At 51.8% G+C, this 20,189-nt stretch overlaps 1 protein-coding gene across 1 annotated transcript; it reads right to left on the bottom strand.

Moving 5' to 3' along the window:
* Positions 1–9,721: 9,721 nt before the first annotated feature.
* On the bottom strand, positions 9,722–17,794 carry LOC101749067 (translation initiation factor IF-2-like). The gene is made up of 5 exons (XM_040695784.1): positions 17,685–17,794; positions 16,727–17,159; positions 14,035–14,118; positions 13,190–13,308; positions 9,722–13,093 (listed from the first exon to the last, which is right to left on the bottom strand). The coding sequence occupies exons 1-5, from the start codon at positions 17,792–17,794 to the stop codon at positions 12,145–12,147; spliced, it is 1,695 nt and encodes a 564-aa protein (XP_040551718.1). The 3' UTR covers positions 9,722–12,144.
* Positions 17,795–20,189: the final 2,395 nt, after the last annotated feature.

Genomic DNA, 20,189 nt, shown 5'->3' with positions numbered 1-20,189 from the left:
GGATCCTGGAAACCCTTTTCTTCCCCAAAGAAAGGATGGAGAAATCTCTATGGAAGGTTTCTCTGAAGAGCTGAGAGACCTCTCACAGTCAGGGGATTGGTTGCTAAAGCGTTTTCTGAAGTGAATGTATTGCTCCAGAGACACAACTGTACACCACTTGGAAAGAAGGGGAATTTTCCTTTTGATTCACATAGGAGAAGAAATGACCTAATGGGAACGAACACTCCACTTGGGGGAGGAGGAAAAGTATGTACAAAAAAATACTCAAAAATAGGCTTTAAGGGGGGGGGGGGGGGGGGGGGGGGGAGGGAAAAAAGAGAGAGAGAGAGAAAGAAAAAGAAAATCCAGCTACCCAGCACAGAGCCATCTCAATGGCAATTTCCTCACTCTACGCCAAGGGTCCTGAGCACAGTGGTTGGACTGAGACAGAAGCCTTTGTCCATCTCTGCCTCATTCAAGTTCTACCCACGGGAAAATAAACAAACAGACAAACAAACAAACAAACCTCAAATATAGACCTTGGGGACACTTTGACTGAAAACCTTACCCGGTATCTACTACCATGAGTCATAAGTCAAAACCCTTAACATCCAGTCATGAATTCAAGAAACTTTGACTACAGGTATTCAAGCTGAAATAACACCAAACTATCATGGTGCACTCTGACAGCAGCTGTGGCTGCCTGGTTTATTTTTGCACCAATATGTCCATGCAGAGCTCTCAGGGGTAGCGCATCCGTAGGCTGGGTTTGTCTGACAAAAGCAGAACATCCATCCCAGAGCTCTAGCCAAGTACTTCAAGTTGCTTCACTCAGCTCTGCCCAGGGCTTGCATCCTGTGTGCATCCTCAATGCCTGCCCACCACCTCTCCTTCTCCTGTGTGGCCAACCCATGTTTCAGTGGCCAGGGACGGGAGTGTCTCCTGTGGCAGGTGAGCATGGAGCAGTGCCCTGAGCACTGCTTGCAGCACGCATGAATTGTGTTGATGGGGATCAAGCTTGCACACCCATACTTGTCTCCGTGCTCTCAGAGCTCTGCTTTGGGCACGCTGTGCGCATCGTGCTTCAGAAGGCTACTGAGCCTATGGGATAGAAAATAAGGCAAAAGTAGAGGTGTAGGAAACTTTCACAGTAAGTAACACACTTTTGCCAGTGGGAACTGAATTCAGCTAGGAACAAACGGGGAATCCTGAAAGTCGAAGTGGGAAGCCTGCAGCTGAGAGACAGACCATCTCTGGGATGTATTGGCATTGTGTGGGAGAGAGAAATCGGGGCACGTTCGTGCAACTGCCCTGCCTGAAAGTGGGCGTGAGAAAGGCTAATGTTAGAAGCAAAGCTCAAGTGCCTGTGTGATTGCTGTTTCTGAAAGAGGAAATGAGCACATACTGGGAAGCCCTGGCAGGGTAAGGCAGGGGTTGTTTCTCAGGAAGGGCAGTACTGCCCGAGGCACGGCTAATAGCGGGAAGGCTGCAGACGTGGTTAACTGCTCTCTCCAGGGCTGCCCTGCAGCGCTGTTCCGTGCTGGCCGGCTCTGGTTCTCTGCCGGCTCGGAGCACACGCCTTTAGAGACTCATCTCCCGGGAACAAATCCCGAAGTCTCTGGCACCCATGAAGGATTCGAAGAGGGAACGCGGCCCAGCCTTGGCTCCGGGGGCTCCGGCCGAAGCCGAGATCCCTGTTTCCCGGCCAGCTCAGCCCTGCGCATGCCTCCCGCTCCCCTCCATGTGCCGCATCCCTCTTCCCGCAGCGCCAATCGCCGCATCCCACCTCCTCCTCCCTCCCGGCCGGCGGTCCCCGGCTGTGATCACCGCGGCCCTACACAAACTGCTGTCTTCTTGCGCCCCCCACTGCTGATGGGCCGCAGAGATGAAAGGAGCCAAGCCAGGTGCTCGCCCATTCTTTCCACTTTTTTTTTTCCCTGTACCAGAGAAGCCCTTTTCCCAAGCGGGCGGGCGGGCGGCACCCCGGGCAGGGCAGGAGGCAGCGACACCGCGGCATCCCCAGCGACTGGGGGGGGCACTGGCACCTCCCGATGCCTCCCCCTGACTGCCACAACGCAGGACATATTCTCTGGTTCTTTCCAAGCCGACATTAGCATCATTTTTCCAGGCCAGGAACATTTTGCTCAGACCAACGTAAAAGTGCTGGCAACGCGGCTAGGGAGAGAAATCGCTCTTGTAGGTTACATCTGAACTGGACCAAGTCCTTCCAGCATAGCACCTTGAGAATGTCATGGCACATGGCCTCAGCTTGGCCACAGCTGTCCATCTGTCCCTGCTGCACCCCACACTGCCATTGGGTACCTGAAAAACGGACAGGTGGCAGAGGACTGGATGTGCAGAGTGTGAGTGCAATGGAATAAACACCCCCCTGTGCTTTAGGTGGCTTCACCAGCTTCTCCTGAGACAAAACATATACTCTCTGCTTAGCTCCATAGTGTGTGCCTTATCCCACGTCTTCTCCGATGTGCATACCCATATATATGCATATAAACACACACAGGCACATTATTTCTGACACTTACACATATAGGTATATTCTTCTTGCCCTTGTTCTCTCGTTAAAATGCAGTTTCAATACATCTGCTCAAATCCAGGAGGACCACATCAATGTGCCAGCATGTCTCCTGCCATGGGTACACAGCAACACGGAGGAGTCCTTCATTTCCAAACTACAATGCACATTTAGAATGCTTTTAGCCTTGTTTTCAATCAAAAAAAAAAAAAAATAAGAACTAAAAAGTGGGAAGTCTGTGGGACACATCCCACATGCTGCTCTTTTCTAGTTCAGTGCTCAGGATTTTCTACTTAGCCCCAACTCGTGCTGGGTAGGAAACACGAATGACCTGATCTTTATCTTCCTCCCCCCTGGCACCAACACGGCAAGACGGTCCCGTAGGGAAAGCTTTGAAACTTTTTCCGTTCACGGCTTTCCCCCCTCCAGTTCTTCCCTCTCCTTTCCCCTGGAGGATTAACACAGGGTTCAGCCCCCGCAGCGCAGGGATGGGAGCCGCCGCCCGCAGCTCTCTGCCCGGCCCGGCCCGCAGCCGGAGCTCGGTCCCCTCGGCAGAGCCGGACACCAGAAAACGCGAGAGGAGGCACACACGTTTTAAACACGTTTTCACTCTGTTTTGCCTAGCAGCGGGTTGCCGGGCCCTTGAGACGCATGAAGTGAGCTTTACGGGGAGCCACGCTTCGCTAAGGCATCCCTGACCCCCTCCCTGCTCCCATTTCCTTTATGGCAAATAAGCAGCCTGTGGAGAAGGGAAAAATCTGAGCAGGTTAGTTCTACTTCCTAAATATGTTTCATTGCAGTCGCTACAGTACTTGAGCAAAAACCCGACCTGTGGTTCTCTGTGTTCCTTTTGAAAATACATCTATATAAAATAAAAAGCAATCATAAATAAAACAAAACCCTCCCAGCTCGGATACACGGCGTGAGAGACGCACTAGAAATAGGACAAAGCCACGAGCGTGTGCTGCCAAACTCCCTCCCAGTGGGGGGAAGGAGCAAGCCTGGGGGCTGCAGGGGGCAGCCGTACAGTGGGAGTTGGCTGCTCACCCCATCGTGGGTGACTGCACACGTGTAGATATTCTGTGGAGGAGACAAATCCACCAACCCAATCCGACGGAGCAGCGTGGGCTGAGCCCGCTGCGCACCACACCCTGCAGAGCATCTTCTGCTGAGATGGTGGGAGGGAGGACATCCAACTTTGCGGTAGACAGAACATTTTTAATCGCACGGAGCTTATTATTTTACCCTACAGCAGGGGCAGTGAGATGGTTCAGATCCTTTTGAGGTCATCTGGAGGCTTGCCTCAGTGACAGCAGCTTGGAATGTAGCAATGGGAATGACCTCTCTCCCCTACAAACCTTTCCCCCAGTGCCAAAGTCACCAAACCAACTCTGTTTTGCTTTATACTGCCCCAGAAGGGGCTGATTTCCAATCCGGTGGCGGGGCTGGAAAACTTTCTGCCCTTGAGTTGGCAGCTCCCAGCAGAACACAGAGTGGACGTACCGAAACCATGTGTCCTAAGTGGCTGCCACACACAGCACACAGCCAAACAGCCATCCTTCCATTTCTTTTCCCCTTTTTTTTTCCTTTTTAATGACAACATCGCCGTGTGTGCTTGTATAAATCCTCGGTGATTTCACAGCTCCCCATGGTAATATCACCAGGCTGACTCTTATGATTTCCTCCACGCCTGCACAGTTTTGGATTTATAGGTCTCTTACATACTCATTCACAGAAATAAAAAGGGTGGGAGTGGAGACGACTTGATTTCTGGCTGCTTTCTGAAGTTTCCATGCCAGATCCATGCAAGATCTTGTGCTTTGGAAATGTGGGTTTGTAAACCAATCCCTTAACTTGCACCCACATTAGGGGGTTAGGCACACACTCACATGCACACATACGCACAAAGCCACGCCTAAAGAAGGGTTAAAATATCCTTCAAGTATGTACTGTGAAAGGGAAAGAGAAAGGAAAAAAAAGACACCCAAACTCCCCCCAAAAAACGAATAGTCTTGAAGGAATCTTTGTATAGCAGATGCATTAATCCCATATAATAACCACTCTGGTGCCTGCTGGGTCAGAATTCCCCCAGCACTGAGAAATCCGAACTTTGTGTGGATTAGGATGAAATCAAATGGATACCTCAGCATGAAAATTGGACAGTGGAAGAGCAGCTGCTGGGAGAGCCAAAGGGTCTGTGTTTGCAGAAGGTTAGGACCCAAGCCAGTCATCACCAGCTCAAGAGAAGCAAATGCAAGTGGTGATGATGACAGGAATCAGGAAAGTAGCGCTCTAAACCTGATAGCTCTTTGCGTAGAGGGGAATTCTCAGCTCGTCCCTCCATACAGGGATGTTATTCCACTCTCCTTACTTCTATGCTGTGCTTTTGCCAAGTGTTTTCCCGATGATAGCGCAACCTTTAGAGAGAGCCCATCTCTACCTCCCCTGCAAAAAATGGCTCTGCAGGAGAGCTCCACGGGGTAAATGCCAAGGAAGGCAACACGTGGGTCTTCGTCAGAGCTCTGGCAGATTACAGGAGATCTGTATGTGCCTCGGTGAAAGCAGTCTGGAATAGAAGCCAGCTCTTTGCTTCTAGGACGGGCGCTAATGTATGAGTTAAGGATACTCTCAGTGAAAACATGGTTGCTTCCAACCTCTCTAGAGAGGCCAGTGGTCCACGAAGAGCACTTGGGCTTCTAGCAAAGTACTGGATGGGGTATCTCCTAACAGGAATAACATTTCCTAAAAGAACTGAAAAAACTAGCCAGGAGAAAAAAGGCAGCCCTTCTGCCAAGTACGTATGGGCTTCTCACTCCAGTGCAAGAGAAAGGCACCATCTCTATATGAATAGTAGACATGCTGCCCGTAGACACGGCATCAAGCCATGGCATCAGGCCTTTACACTCGTACATGAGATTCTTCCTAAGGAGTGGTAATCACCCGTCAACACCCATGAACTAGAGTTTCCTGAGTGCCAGTACTTGCACTCAGATGCACCTTGGATGTATTAAGGGAATATGTGTTTCTTCTCTCTCTGCCTCCTTCTTGGAGGATTTTACACACCCACCGTATGGCAGAAGTTAATCTGAACACTGCAGAGGATTTGTGTATCACAGACTTAAAGGTGATGGAGGTTTGTTTTGAGCCAACCAACACTTCTCAGCGGGTGCTAGCTTTCGGATGCCTACCCGCTTCCTACACAACGGAGAGGTGGATCTGACCTGTGTACCAGGCAAGTTCAATGAGTAATTTGTACTCTGTAATCTGTAGAGTGACACAGCTCCAGATACAGGGCTGTTATTAAAGAAGTCTGTGACTGGAGGCTAAAGACTTGTTCACACATGGAAATGGCTGCGAACATCCATGCAGAACTTGCTACTCCACCTCAGATCCACACCCCGTCTCAGGCTGGGTGAATTTCCTTGTTAGACAAACCCAAGTTTGCAATGGAGATAAGGAAGAACACAGGATCTCATTCAGAACAAGAATGTTCACGTATGGAGTTACTCAGGGAGTCCCATTGTATTTTAGACTCAGATCCTATCTTAATAGTAGATGCTAATTAGCATGGTGTAATCCTTTCACTAACTTCCTAGTTCATCACGAGTGTCCCGTGATGGTTTGCACCAAGTTCATCTCATCTAAGTGTAATCAAATTAAACTCAGATGAGGCAAAGGGCTCCCATAAGTCTCCACGCAGATTTCCAATTGAAACCACAACGCAGGGCACTTAAATTCTGAACAGAGGTTGGGTACAAGGTGTCGAAACTAATTTCTTTGGACATGGAGGAGGCCTCATTTGAGCAGAGTAGAGCCACTCACCCCCACTGTGCCTGACAGACCACTCGAGAAATGATGATGCACTCAGCTGCAAGTTAGAACCTCACAGCTATGACAGCACAGCTGATGGACACAGCATCTCGTAGTCCACCGCAGCGAGATGGAAAATAGGTTTTACAGAAACCACTGCTGGAACACATTAATTAGAATCTCTGACTCCCGAGCCCTGACAGCTTTGCTGACAGGGCAGAAGAGATCTCTGCCTTCAGCTGCTTCATTCACAGTTACTGTTATTAATTAACCTAACATGATTTCAGTTTAAATTAACACACCGGACACAATGGCTGAGGAGCAGACATCCCCCTTTTTACATCTGGAGCAAAAACAGCAGTAACGTCTTCAGCTACATCAGCTAAATCAAAGATGAATCATCAATCATGGCCCTCAGCTAAATGCTGTGCTACCTGGATACCCTGCTTATGTATTTACTCCTGCTTAAGTGCCTCATTTCTGTATGAGCAGCTTTTTAGTCAGCAAGAGGGCGATCAGCCAGCATGCTAAGATAGTAATGACTCAGAAATGGGGACGTCACCTATGGAAATGTCACCTGTAGAACAGTTTAATCAAACATTGCTTCTCCTGTAGCCTACGTAAATGGGTGCATGGACAAAACTCAAGCTGAAGTGACAGGGTTTTTTGCTGCAGACAAGCCCTGAATCCTCAATAATAAATTTTCCTTGGTGTTATCCATGCTCACGTGGGCTTGTTCTGACCCACACTGCTGCTCTCCCATCTGGACCGCTCAGCTCACCTCAAACCGCTGAGACTGAGGCCGTATTTACACGGCACTCACACGCCGTGTACTGTCGTATGGGGTATCTCCAAAACAGCATCTCCAAACCATGCTAAATCACATTCCAGCCCTGCCTGATTCCATGACACAGATTTGGGACCGAACCTCGTGACGTAGTTCAACCAGTTGGAAAGGCTTTTTCTTTTTTCTTTTTTTTCTTTTTTAATCTCAGAAAAAAAATCTGTTTAGAAGGAACTGGAGTGTGGATGATGAATTTAGGAGGAGAGTGGGAGCCAGGAAATCTGGAGCTCCTTTCCTGCCTGACTGCTGGCTCTGTGGCCTTGGGCAAGCCCTAATCTTTCCGACTCCACTTCCCGGCCTGTAAAATATCAGTTACTTCGTGGTGATGGCTGCAGTAGTGACCGGTTGGCAGTTTTTCTATGGTAAAGAAAACTTTGAACGCTATTGCCAGTAGTATTTTAAAGAGGAACAACATCCTCATTGTTCATATTGATATTTAAGGACAATAAGCTCAGAAAAACCCACCCGCTCACCCTATTCATTAGGATCACTTTACAGCACTCCTCCACAAGCCTGTATCTGGAAAAGGGACAAATCCAGTTTGTAATCCGATTCATCTGCTTAGGGGCATCCCAGGCATTATACAGCTGCTGTGCAACATCTCAAATGGAAACAGCCCAATTTTCATCAGAGCAGATTTTGAATGGAAGAACTTCTTTTTTAAACGGCAATCTTCACGCTTTTCACCCAGGCTTCTATCCTGTACCACTTTCTCTTTTTACCCATTTTGATCAAGCAAAAACATCTCCCTTTTCCCTCTTGGGAAGTTAAAATGAAACTCCTGAAACTCTGCAGATTTAACATCTCTGTTTAAGATTTATTTTTCATGAAAAATGGCTGCTTGCTGTCAGCTCTTTTTCAGGCCACCTCTCTTCCCAAGCCACTCCCAGGGCAGACTCTGACCAAGTAAGCTGCTGCTATCTTGTGTTTCCTAGCTGTTCGAAGTTCTCTTCCACCACCTCTTTTCCCAGAGATAGAAAACTCACTGGGGTAGGGGACATCTCTGTGTTTTCCACTGTCTCCAAATTGAGTCCTGCTTAATGGTGCTAAGCAGCAGTGGCAGTAATGACAGCAACGAAGAGGTACAATGAAGGATTCCTCACAATTCCTGTACAATTCCTCGCTGCTGAAGCAGTTCCAGAGGCCATTCTTGGCCTATCTGACCCATGAAGAGCAGGCGCAGCCAAGTGTTCCTGGCCACCCTTGCTCCAGGACTCTGTATGGAGGGGTGGGAAGCTGAATCAAAGGACCCAACCGTAGCTCGGGCTCTTTAGAGGTGGCAAATATATTCCATCTGCCACACCACTGCTTGGCTCTGTAAGCACTGAGTAAATCTAAAATATAGCCCAAACCCTCTATAAAAGTAATGTAAACCTCCAAGATCTATAACCAATGCTTTGCACTCTCTTATGTTCTGTTGTAGATTTTATTGCAAGAATGTTTAATAGAAAGTCATTTACCTACGCCCACATCCTGGGTAGGACAGCGTTGTCTGACAAGTGTCTGTCTGGAGGAAACCACAGCAAAGCCATCATAACCAACTTTTTGTGGAAAACAGCCTTTCTTATTAATTCTGTAGTCTCCAGTTATTTCCCTTCCATTTCCTTGATTCCAGGCCTCCCTTGTCATTGCCCCTATTGTGCCTATACGCACTGCTTAGGAAGCTGTAATAGAGCTTGCATCTCTCGTGTGATAAAGAATTACATGACACGGAATGGCCCAAGTCTTCGTCTAGATTTCTCACAGAAATCCTGGCACTAATTTCACAGTGCCACACTCGTGAGAGGACTGACACTGCAATACCCAGCCATAAACACCACACATTTCCCAAAGTGTGTAAGCATACGAGTGTAGAGGGATTGGCTTGGAAGACACCGAATGACTCCTTTGGAGAAGCATTCTTCCACCAGCTGGGAGAAGGAGCTCCTCCAGGGATGTGAGGTGGGTGCAGAAGGGTGCTCAGCCTTTGGCTCTGAGCTGACTGCTGTTCCAGGGCAATGGGTATTCATCACCTGTATCATTGTAGCTGAATGGGGCGGGTGGATTTCCACTTATAACAAGACACTCACATGAGTCGAAATAAAAAAGTGAGACAGGAGGCAGGAGAAGTAGCTGCTGTGCCTGATGGCCACTGATCCTTTCCATGTGAGGGGTAACCTTTGGTAACCCTGGCCCCATGTCATGTGACAGGGCCAGGAAATAAACCCTGGGCTCTTACCAGCACTCCTGTGTGTTACACCTTTATTGCAGCGATGACAGGTTGATGGCTCCACTGAAAGGTTCTTTTCCTTCAGGGAGTCCTGTCCAATGTTCAGCTTTATCCGTCCATAAATGCTGTCTAAGTAGTGTAGGGTCCTGGAAAAGGTTCCTGCTCCCCCCCTGACCCTCCCACCAAAGGCTGGCTGGGAAAGGGGCCCCTCACCTGCCTGTCAAAGCCACTAACTCACTGTCACCACAGCTAGCTTTCTCCTCTTCACAAGTGGAGGGCACTTACCTCCATGGAAGCCTTTCGGAAGGATCCTTCTTCCCCCCTCCCTGTCCCATCCCATCCCATCCCATCCCATCCCAAACCAGTGAGCTAAAAGAGCAGGCAATCCCCACATGCTTTTCTCGGATCTCAGAGAGATTAGGATAAGAAGCTCTGGGTTTTGATAACTCCCCAGACAGACCAGAGAATGACATAGAGGTTCCCCTTCCTTACAGTTTTATTTCTCCATTTTCCTTTCTGACGATGATTAGGGGATCTTGAGACGCTGCAGGGTTACCCGACGTGCAGAGTAGCTGTGGAGACATCGAGAATAAAAATAACAATCAACTGAATAAAGACATGAAGTAGGAAGGCTGCTGGTCACGACTTGTGAACTCCCAGTATTTGAATGCAATTATTCCCTGTTTTATTCCTCCCCCCACGCCCCCCAGCTCTCTGTTAATTACCACTCGTGGGAAAGGTAAGCTGACCGGTTTGATAATTCCCAGCACCACAACAAGTGGAAGGAACGAGTTTAAACTGGAGATCCTGAAAGCTTTCTCTTTGCATAAGACGAATTTATAGCTTGGAAACTAAATATTTGTTCAAAGAACTTTTGGAGGTGTTTGAGCACACAGGAGAGATGAAATGGCAGATTAAATATTTCATTTACATGCGATAAGCGCGGCATTAAGTCCTATCTTAATTCTTCACCTGTTTTCTGAAATCCTTCGACAAACACGAGGCGTTTCAGCTCTCTCGAGCAGCTCTGGGGCTCTCGGGGCTGTGCTGTGTTTCTGGCCGGGAGCACAGGGGCGGACTCCGGTCCTTAACGGGATCCTGAGGCTCGGGCTCGCTCCTTTTTAGCAGGAGGCATTTGCAACGCGCTGCTGCTGGGTAAGGATGGGGCTGCGCCCGGGAAACCAGATCTCGCTGCAGCGGGCACGCTCCGGGGACGAGCTCGGGAGCAACGCTATAAATAGAAGAAACAAACCGACAAACAGCAAACGGCGCTTTGCGGTGGGAGAGGGATCCGCAGCTCCCGGGGCTGTAGGTGCCCGGAGCGGCTGTCCCCGCCGTCTCGCTGCGTATAGACCTGGAAGTCTGCAGAGGTGAGAGACGGAGCCCCTCCCGCACGCAGGCTTCTACACAGGCTCCGCTCTCTCTCCTTGCCAGCAGAAATGCAGAAGAGGAGAGAAAAAAATTAACTGCTCCGCTGATTATTCCTCTCCCGCAGGCTGCTTTCAGGGGAAAAAAAAAAAAAAAAAGAAGAAGAAGATAAATACACGTGTTTATCCATAGATTTAAGATTTAGGGGATCGTTCCAGCGTAGAAAGTATGTGTAAACATGCAAATTTGTACTCCATCTAGAGTTTACTGGAACAAAAGAGATTCCTTCCTTGTACTTCTAATAGGGAAGATTAAAACAGTACCAAATGTGAGCATTAGCGGCTTTGGAAAAGGGGTTTGCTCTTTATGCCCTGAATGCCTAAACTTAATATTTGGAGGTGGCACACAAGCTGTGATCATAAAACGGGTTTTACTGGGAAGCCATGTTTACTTCTTGTTTATCAGACTTATTTTAATTCATTCTGGGTAGGTTCCAAGCGCTGTGTTGGAGATTAAAGGCGACTGCACTCCCCAATTAGCAGCCAGCCCTTTCTAAGCAAAAATATTTCTGAGGGGCGAGATGAAAGTGGGATCGTTCTGTTCATTAACAGTTCGGCTCTGGGGCGGGTTACTTATCGCCAGACAGCTCTAGCTTGGGCTTGAGCCTCTCGAGATTGAAAACGAGTGTCCGCATAGAAGCGAAGTCCCGTGTGAAAACGCCCCTCCGGGAGCGCCGGTCGATAGAGCTGTGCGGTACGAGGGCACCGATCGGCAAAACAGCGGCTCTGTGCGGGGCTCTGAGCTCCCCGGAGGAAAATGTAGCTCTGGGGCACTGATCTCCGCGTCTCCCATGTGAAACTCTTCAACTGAAGTCGCGGTGGAGGCCATAAACGTCTTCGCTTCCATTCAGCCAAGGCGGCAGAATATTCGCACCGTTCGGGGGGGACGGGGAGGCGCGGGGCTCAGCAGAGCGTACTCAAAAGGACCGCACTGCTCCGCCGTCTCTTTCGGGAGGGTAAGCGGGTGCAAAGCAAGATTTATAGGCCTCTGTGAAGACGTGAGAATTCAGTCTCTCGGGTATAAAATGCGCTCCAGAATAAAGTTTCGAGGTTTATTTGCTCGGTTTTTAGTTGATAAACTTCATATTACTCCGAAGGGAAACGCTCCTCTGGTTTACCGCACGCGCAAGACGAGGTTTACTCTCTCACAGAGGCTTTGCGCTCGCTTACCCTCCCGAAAAAGCACTCGTTGGCCGCGGCCGAGCAGCGCTCTGAAGGCAGCCCACGCCCGGCCGCCCCACGCGGCGGTGATGCCCCCTCCGAGCCCCGCGGAGCGGAGCGGGAGCGCCCCGGTGCTCACGGACGGCCCCGCCGCGGCGGAGCCGCTTTGCCCAGACGGCTGCTAGCAGAGCCCCCAGTGCCGCGGGCTCGGCAGCCCGGTCCCCCCGCCGTTACCCCGGGGTAAGTCTCCGGCGCCTCTTATTAACCTTCTAATGAGTAGGAGAGCCTGGGAAGGCGAGCCAAGGAGCCGGGTTGAAACCCCCGGGATCCCGACGGGGACCCCGACGACTGATTTATTTTCTGTCATTGTTTTACCAGACAATGCTCGCTTCCCGAGGAACTTCGGGAGGCTCGGCCGAGTATTGTTTGGAAATATCTTTGCAAATACCCCGTGTGCCCCTCGTTTCAGCCAATCGCGACACCTCTTTGATTCGAACGAGAGAAAGCTCGGATCCTGCCTTTTATTGAAACCAGCGGAGGACCTCGGGAGGAGGGGGCGGGAAGGGAGGAGAAAAGGGGAGGGGGAGCGGGGTCGGGGGGAGCTGTCCGGCGGCATTAATCGCGGGTCCACTCTGTCGGGAGGAGACAGCGCCGGTGTGTGCAGCGCACACGCGCCGACGGCCGCTCTCCCCTCTCCTGCTGGGCCGAGAACCCGACGGGACGGTACCGCCGCCCCCCGCCTCACCTTTGCCGGCCTTTCCGGCCCTGCGCGGGGCCCCGCGGAGCGCGGCGAAGGCAGCGCGGCCGCGGAACCCCGGCACCTGCGCGGCCCGAGGCCCGCCAGCAGCCGCGCCCGCAGCTCCCCGTCGGGTGTCCTCGTCCCGCCGTCCCCTCGGGGTTTCCCCCGGTTCCCTTCGCTCTTTCTCTCCCTCCCTGCCCCCGCCGCACCGCGCTGTGAAGCACACGGGGTGACGGGCTCGAAGCAGGTTTGTCGCCGGCTCGCTGGGGCGGGTCCTCGCTCTGACAGCCGGCTGGGGGCACGGCGCTGCGGCACGGCTCCTGGGCACAACGCCTGGCTGCAGGGTTCGATGCGCCGAGCTGGCTGCACTCCTAGCGAGCCCTTCGAAACACTTTAGCATAAAACATCATTTCAAACACGCTCTCCCGCACATCGACAAACACATCTGTGGTGTGTCGGACTGTAGACGTGAGCGCGATGCGCCTACCTCCCTCCCGTAAGTGACCCTTTGGATACTTCGGGGATTTTCCTTCTTCTCTTTGCCCGTCTTTCTGACATAGATTTGCCTTTAGGCATCAATCGGGCAGAAGTTTTTCGGGGCGATCTCTGCGGGAGAAACATTTATTCATCTGAAGGAGCCCCACGTCCCCTGCTCTGAAAATAACATAATATATTCAGTGCGGGACCGCGTCTTCGGCACAAACGAGCCTGGAGCGCAGCCCACATCCTGGTCCTTATTTCCCGTGAATCGGGCGTTTGTATGCACCGATGTGAGTGTTACTTATTCCACGCTGAACAAAAGTCCCCATCAGCTCCCGAAGGCGGAACCCCGGTGGGAGCGGAGAGAGCGACTCGCGGTGGGCTCACACGGCATGAAGGGCGAACGGACTGCAGGAGCAGGGAGCGGGTCGCTGTGCGGACACACTCTCCCACTCGCAGATGCTCTCCGCTCCCAGTACCCACGAGAGGAACGTTTCTCTCGTGGGGACATCGCGTCCTTTCCTGGGGCTGCCCATCGCCCGTGCCCAGAAGGATGGGTGCGTGTCGCAGCCCACCCGAATTCACCCTGCCCCGCTTCCCTGCTTGGGGATGCAGCTGGAGGCGTTCCATAGTCGCTATTATTATTATCATCATCACCATCCTCATTATTCTTATTGTTATAAGAGATCCCACCACCCGAGCCAGTTAGCATAGAAACCCTCCCGTACACATACGTTTATTCCTTTCCCAGGTGTTGGGATGGAGAGAAGTGTTTTGGCTGTGTTATAACTAATGCTTTCCCAGCCAGCTCCTATCGCAATTCTCTATCCGTGACGGTACGATCCATCTCACCCTTCCATACAGAGGGTAATACTGCATTTCTTCACCATTCACAACGTTTCTGGTGACCCTCATTGCGGATGAAACGACTGGCTGCTGAAAGAAAAAGGGGGGGAGGGGGGGGGGAAGAAAAAAAGGAAAAAATAAAAAGGAAAATAAAAAGGAAAAATAAAAAGGAAAAATAAAAAGGAAAAAAAATCACAAGACTGTGAAAGGAATAAAACCCTAAGTCCATAAAGATGAAATGTAACGAGAATGTTGGATACATAACGCTGCCATATAACAGTTTCAATTAGTTGAGTAAGTCCTCTGTAACGTCTTGTAAAGGTGTAAGGACACGTTTACAGTATAAGCAACATAATGTTCTCAACTGTACGAGTTAATTATTTCCAGATTTACTTTTTTTTTTTTTTTTTTTTTTTTTTTTTTTTTTTTTTTTTTTTAAGAAGTGAGTTTCACAAGTAAAGGCTCTGTCCGGGTATAAAACAACTGATGCATTTTTTCCAACATTAAACATCTCGAGTTCGTAATTAAAAAACGGAGGACAGAACGGACAGCTAAATAAACGGACTTGGGGATTTTAGGGCGAGTTTTTCCGGGACCGTTCAGAAATAAGCGAGCACTCTTTTGTCTGACGCTGAGCTGCGGTTATGGCGACCGCGTCTGCTTAGCGCAGAGGTACGAGCACCGAGCAGCGCCGATACAGAGGGCGATAACGCCGCCGGTACAGCCGCGGAGGTAACGCGCTCTGCGCAGCGCACGGCTGCCGGGGAGTGCGGAGCAGAGATTTGGGCTCCTCCGTCCGCAGCGCTACCGAACAAAGCCGAGAGAAGATGTTTGATTTCTTCTCGAACGCCTCCGAACGCCTCACGACCGCTGTAAGGTCTCCGGCGTTCTGCAAGGTCGGTGCGCAGCCTCGGCTCTCCCCGGTGGCTGCGTTACGCTTCTTCCCCTCGACGCCCCACCGCTCCCACGGGGACCCGTGGGGCACCTCTCAGCCAGCGGGGCCGGGGGGCAGAGCCCAGCAGGAAGGCGCCGGTGCCCTTTTTGCTTTCGTCCCGCCGCGCCTCCGAGGCGGCTGTTAGGCTCATCTCCCTCTTTGTGTGCCGTGAAGGTCGCCGGGCTGCGAGCGCTCAGTGCCCGAGGAATTGAACTTGCCCCCGCTCCACTGTGGGGAAGAAATTTCACCCTTCCTCGCCGTGCGACTGCTCTGCCCGCCGGAGCCCTCTGTTCGCAGCCCGAGCCCACCTCCCTCCTGCCCGTTCTCCTATGATTTCCCCGGTATTTCTTCACATTTTCATTTCCTTCAGAGCGCGTGTAAAGCCTCGGTGGGTCAAACCGGCGATGGGAACGTTTTTATTTTTCTTAAAGGATGGGATTTCCCATGCTTGGGCCTTTCCTTCAGCAGAGCCCAGGACCCGAGGCTCCGTATGACAGCTTTGGCTTTAGTTCCCTGTGCTCCACGGCTTCCAAGCATACTCAGAGGCAAAGCGAGGATTCATTGGTAAAAATCAGCACAAAAATTAGCTGTCACCGATTGATTGCCAATAAAAAAGGCCCACAAATCCCCCTCACTTGTACGTGTTAACCAAAAGTTGTCTGATTTAAAACCAGGTGCTAGCGGCGTAGCAAATAAAGAGTTCCAGATTTCTATTAAACAGACAGCATTCGCTGCGCTTTTTGTTCCCGAGGAGCGGCTCACCTTCGGCTCACGTGCCGCGTCCTCACTGCGGGGACCAGAAGGAAACCCTGCAGAAGATTTGGGGGGGGGAGGGGGGTGTTTAAGGACTGAGCTGGGACGGAGCTTGTCGGAGGTAAGGCTTTCTGATAAGGAAACATTCAAACGCGCAGAGTCGTTGGCCAACTTGAAGTTTTGGGCTTTAAAATGTTTGTCATTTCATGCGTATATATGTAGGCGCACATAGAGCCAAAAGCCTTCTCCAGGCTCCTGTCTGGGTCACTGTAGGCACACAGGCTGAGGGAGGCAGAGGAGCGGTGCCTAATAGGTTTTCCCAGCCCTTAGAGGAGTCTGGAGGTACACTACAGGACTAGAAAGCCGGGAGCCATGACTCTTGGTTCAGTTTTGTTTTCTTTTTTTTTCTACGACGATCATTGTTTTCGGGGAGCCCATTGTTTTTGTTTTGTTTTGTAATAAGGTAACAGGAGCAACGAGTTTCTAATCTCTATTGGCAAAAGCGTATTTGCACTTCTGAGGGTGAGAAGAACGGGAACGTCTCTCTGACCTGCGCCGGGATCATATATTGTTCTAAAGTAGAAATGTCAAAGTGAAGTCATTTACCACCTGGACGTCCTTGACTTCGGATGATTAAAGTTTAATCCGAGGTGTGTGCACAGCTTTACCGTGTTATTTAAACACATCAAAGGTCATAAAGGGATTCCAACAGCATGAATCGTACAGAAGAAAACGTTCTGTGTGGAGAAATCCGCGTTTCATCCGACATTGAGCTGCACGGAGCTCGTTAAAGAACGAGAAAAGAAAGAGAAAGAAAAGGGCTCGGAAGGGGCGAAAAGGAGTTTCATTTGAACCGGGGATGGCAGACTTCAAAGCGGCCGGAGGGTCGCCCTCTCGGGGGCTACGCTCGGGCAGGGCAGAGCCCTCCGCAACCATTAGCCGCGCAGACATCTAGCGGGAAAGCCTCGCCACTGCAGCCCGCCCTCCCCCGGCCCGCGGGCAGGCGCTTACCGGCTCTCGGCCGCCCGGCTCCGTCCTCTCCTCCGGCCGCTTCTCCCCGCCGCCGCCTCCCGCCGAGAGCCGCCGAGCAGCGCGGAGCGGGCAGCGGGCAGCGGGCAGCCCCGCGGCGCGGCCCTCGCTCGCCCCCATTGGAGGCCGCCGCCGCCACCCGGCCCCGCCCGCGACCTGCCCCGACGGGACGGGCCCCCCCCAGACCAGCCCGGGCTCGGCCCCGCGCCCGCGACCCCTCCGCCCGCTGCTCTCCGTGCGGCTCTGCCCGCCGCCGCGCTCGCTGTGCCACGGGCGGTGCTCCCGAGGCAGGCGAGGCTCACCCCCTCCTTCCCTCCCTCCCTCGCCTGTGCCGCCGGCTCCGTCGCTGTTTACCCTTGCAAATAGCCGATGGTTATCGATGAGCTGCTCGGGAGCAGCCGGGGCGGGCGGGGAGCTGCCCCGGGAGGGGCGAGAGATTGTCTGGAGACACTCCTGCTGCTCCTTGAGCGGTAGATGTGGCCGGGAGCGGGCAGAGGAGGCGGGGAGGGCTCTAAATCGCTACTAGCGTCTGCCTCGACTGCGGGTCCGGGGAGAGGACGGGGTGTCCCAGGAGGGAGAGGACATGAGACGCCCCCCATGAGCGGTGACACGTGCTGGCACCTGGGCCACCGACCCCGTGCCGGGGGGATCCCAGGTGTCCCCATCTAACAGGTGATCTATTGGTCTCGAAGAGAGTCGCCAAGCTGCGGCGAGTCCCGCTGACTCCAGAATTGGTCTCATTTCCCTCGAAGCTATGTGGGTACAAAATTGGGGATCTCCTCCCGCTCCACCTTTCACCCCCTTCAGGATGCTCGGATCATCTCCAGCCTCCCAGCCGATACCCCATTGTGCAGCACCTGAGGCGCGGGTAGCCCCATCGCCTGCCCAATTGAAGATGCTCATGCGTAGGCTCGGAGATTGCCACCTTGGAAGGACTCACACTAACGCTCTTCGATCCCACACGTTCGGCTCCGGGTTTCGTTTGTTATTCTTCCAGGCAGAGTTCTCCCTGTCGTCTGCTTCCTTCAGTGATTTACGCGGAGATCCCATGTTTATCCCTACCTTCCGTATCAGAATCCACATCAGATCCCAAACAGCCCCCATCCCCTTTCCTTTCCCCTACCTCTCGCCCTTCCCTCACCTGCAGTCCCCGGAGGCTGCCGGGACCTGCAGGGATGCTCCGCACCTCAGAAAGTAAAACCATCCCTTCGATACCCAAATAGGGGCAGAGACATCTCGTTGTGAGCACACAGGTTTGAATTATTAGGCTATAAATTTCGTACCGTGATAAAAGCTTCAGCTGCGTTGTTCAATATTAAAGGTTTTGGCAATAGCATCACTCGGGTTTTTTTTTTTTTTTACTTCCTTTTACCCCCGCCTCAGACTACATTCCCCTTTCACAGATTTCGGAGAAAATCTTTCATGTTTTGTTTTAATATCGCATGTATACGTTTCAGGTTTCTCAGCCGGCATACAAATAAGAATGGACATATGGCAGGAACATTTGATGTTTGCAAACGGGCAGAAGATACTTGCTAACTGATTTCCGCTGCGGAGTTATATGGGATTCTCTTTTTCTATATAGGCAACTTTCATGTTAGCTGGGATATTCTTGCTCACAGTTTTTAGGGTTTCCATCCTGTGGTTGTAGTAAAAAGTATATATAGTACAACCCATCGTTCCCTCTCTCCCCTCCCAGTAAACGCAACTCCATCTTAACTCTCTCATTAGAGCGTCGTATGCCTAATGATGTCTTCCCAGATAGCAGCTAATTATTGGGTTTTGGTTTTGGTTTGGATTTGCTTTTTTTCCCTTTTGCCGTGGTTTTGCCATCCTCCAGAGGATGAGAACTTGATTGAAAGCTAATCGTGAAATGCCACAAATAGTGTGGCTTTGGGACACGATGGTGCCCAAACTTCAGGGGAACCTCAGCAAACTTCTGACCTCCCTTTTAGTGACCCCCGGGGTAGTTGCAGACCCGGAAACACTCTCCCTCCAGCCTCCCACTAAAGTTAATGGGTCAAACAAGCTCCCTCTCCTTTATTTGCCAAATATTTACATCATCCAAAGTACAGATGACGTGTCTGTTCGTGCCTTCATCACCTCACAGCCGAATTATTCCTTCCAGGCAACGCTTTCCAAAGGGTTACGGGAGCACGGGGCTCCCCCGGCAGCAGGTGGGCCCCAGGTCGGGCTCCGGGGCTCTCAGAGCTCCCAATCGCTCCCGGGGCTCCCCCAGCCCTGGCTGTGCCCCTCCGCTCACCACTTCCCTGCCCACCCGGCCCTCACCCCGGGCTTTCCCAGCGAACCCCCACACTCGGGGCTGTCGGGCAGGGAGAACTCGCGCCTGGTGAATAAGGACGCCTCTGTTGGGCAAAGGCGCATCACTCTGCACTCTGCGACCTACGAGATGTAGCTTTACGTTACAACCAGCCGTTATTCTTTTCTTTCTTTTTTCTTTTCTTTTCCTTTTTCCTTGCTGATTAATTATTATTATTGTTATTATTATTATTATTTAAGGGTTGGCAGAGGGCTGCGCCAGGAGATGGCAGATGATTTCACACCGCAAAGAACTCGCGAAGCAACATGGCGTTGTGGGAGCGGATGACAGTCGGTAATTAGTGGCAGGCTGCGGGGATCTTCCTCGCTCACAATGGGAAGGAAGCTGCTCGGAGCGGGGACACGGAGCTGGCACAGCGGCAGGGAAGCGGCCTCGAGTTGCGTGCAAGAGTCGGAGGAATTTCTTCCTTTAGGTATCGGTGCTTAGGACCGGGGGGCACGCTTGGCTAGAGACGGACCTTCATTGTTCGGCCGCTCGTTATCCTGCATGTCACAGAGGTTGCTACGAGACCACTCCCTTTTCTCTGTGCCACTATTGGACTAAATCTACTTGGGCTCCCGGGACGTCGCGAATTGTCTTCAGAGCGTGGGAACCCCGGCGTGTGCCCTCAGCTCCGCTCAGCAGCTTGGCACCGCCGCCGCTTCTTCTCCCCGGGTATCTCGGGCTGCTCCTGCCGGGCTGGGGCTGCTCCTCCTGCCCCGGAAACAATGGGAGCTCCCGGCCCATTGTGTGGGCTCAGCGCAGAGCCGTGCGTGGGTGCGGGGACACGGGTGGCCGTGCCCAGGTGGGAGCCGCCGTGTGCGGGGTCATCAGGGACCGGCTCAGCCCCCGCACGGCCCGGATAACCGCGGGGCTCAAACGCAGAGATCTGGGTCGTTTCCAGAATAAAGAACGTGTTGGAAGCGCAGTCAGCTGTCGGGTATTTAAGAATGGGATTTAGCCCGCAACAGGGCCACATATGTAAGTGCTTATCTAAAGAAGACATAAAATACAATAAGCTTTGGGGGAAAAATTCATGATTCAGCAAAAATAAAGGGAGTAATATATTTACCCGGAGATGCAAGTTATCAGCTAGCGTGCATTTGGCTGGTGTAATGTTTAAAG

Source organism: Gallus gallus, chromosome 2 (assembly GCF_016699485.2).
Source record: "Gallus gallus isolate bGalGal1 chromosome 2, bGalGal1.mat.broiler.GRCg7b, whole genome shotgun sequence".
Classification (NCBI taxonomy): Eukaryota; Metazoa; Chordata; class Aves; order Galliformes; family Phasianidae; genus Gallus; species Gallus gallus.
The sequence above is the reverse complement of the archived record's forward strand: the minus strand, read 5'-3'. Positions and strand labels throughout refer to the sequence as shown.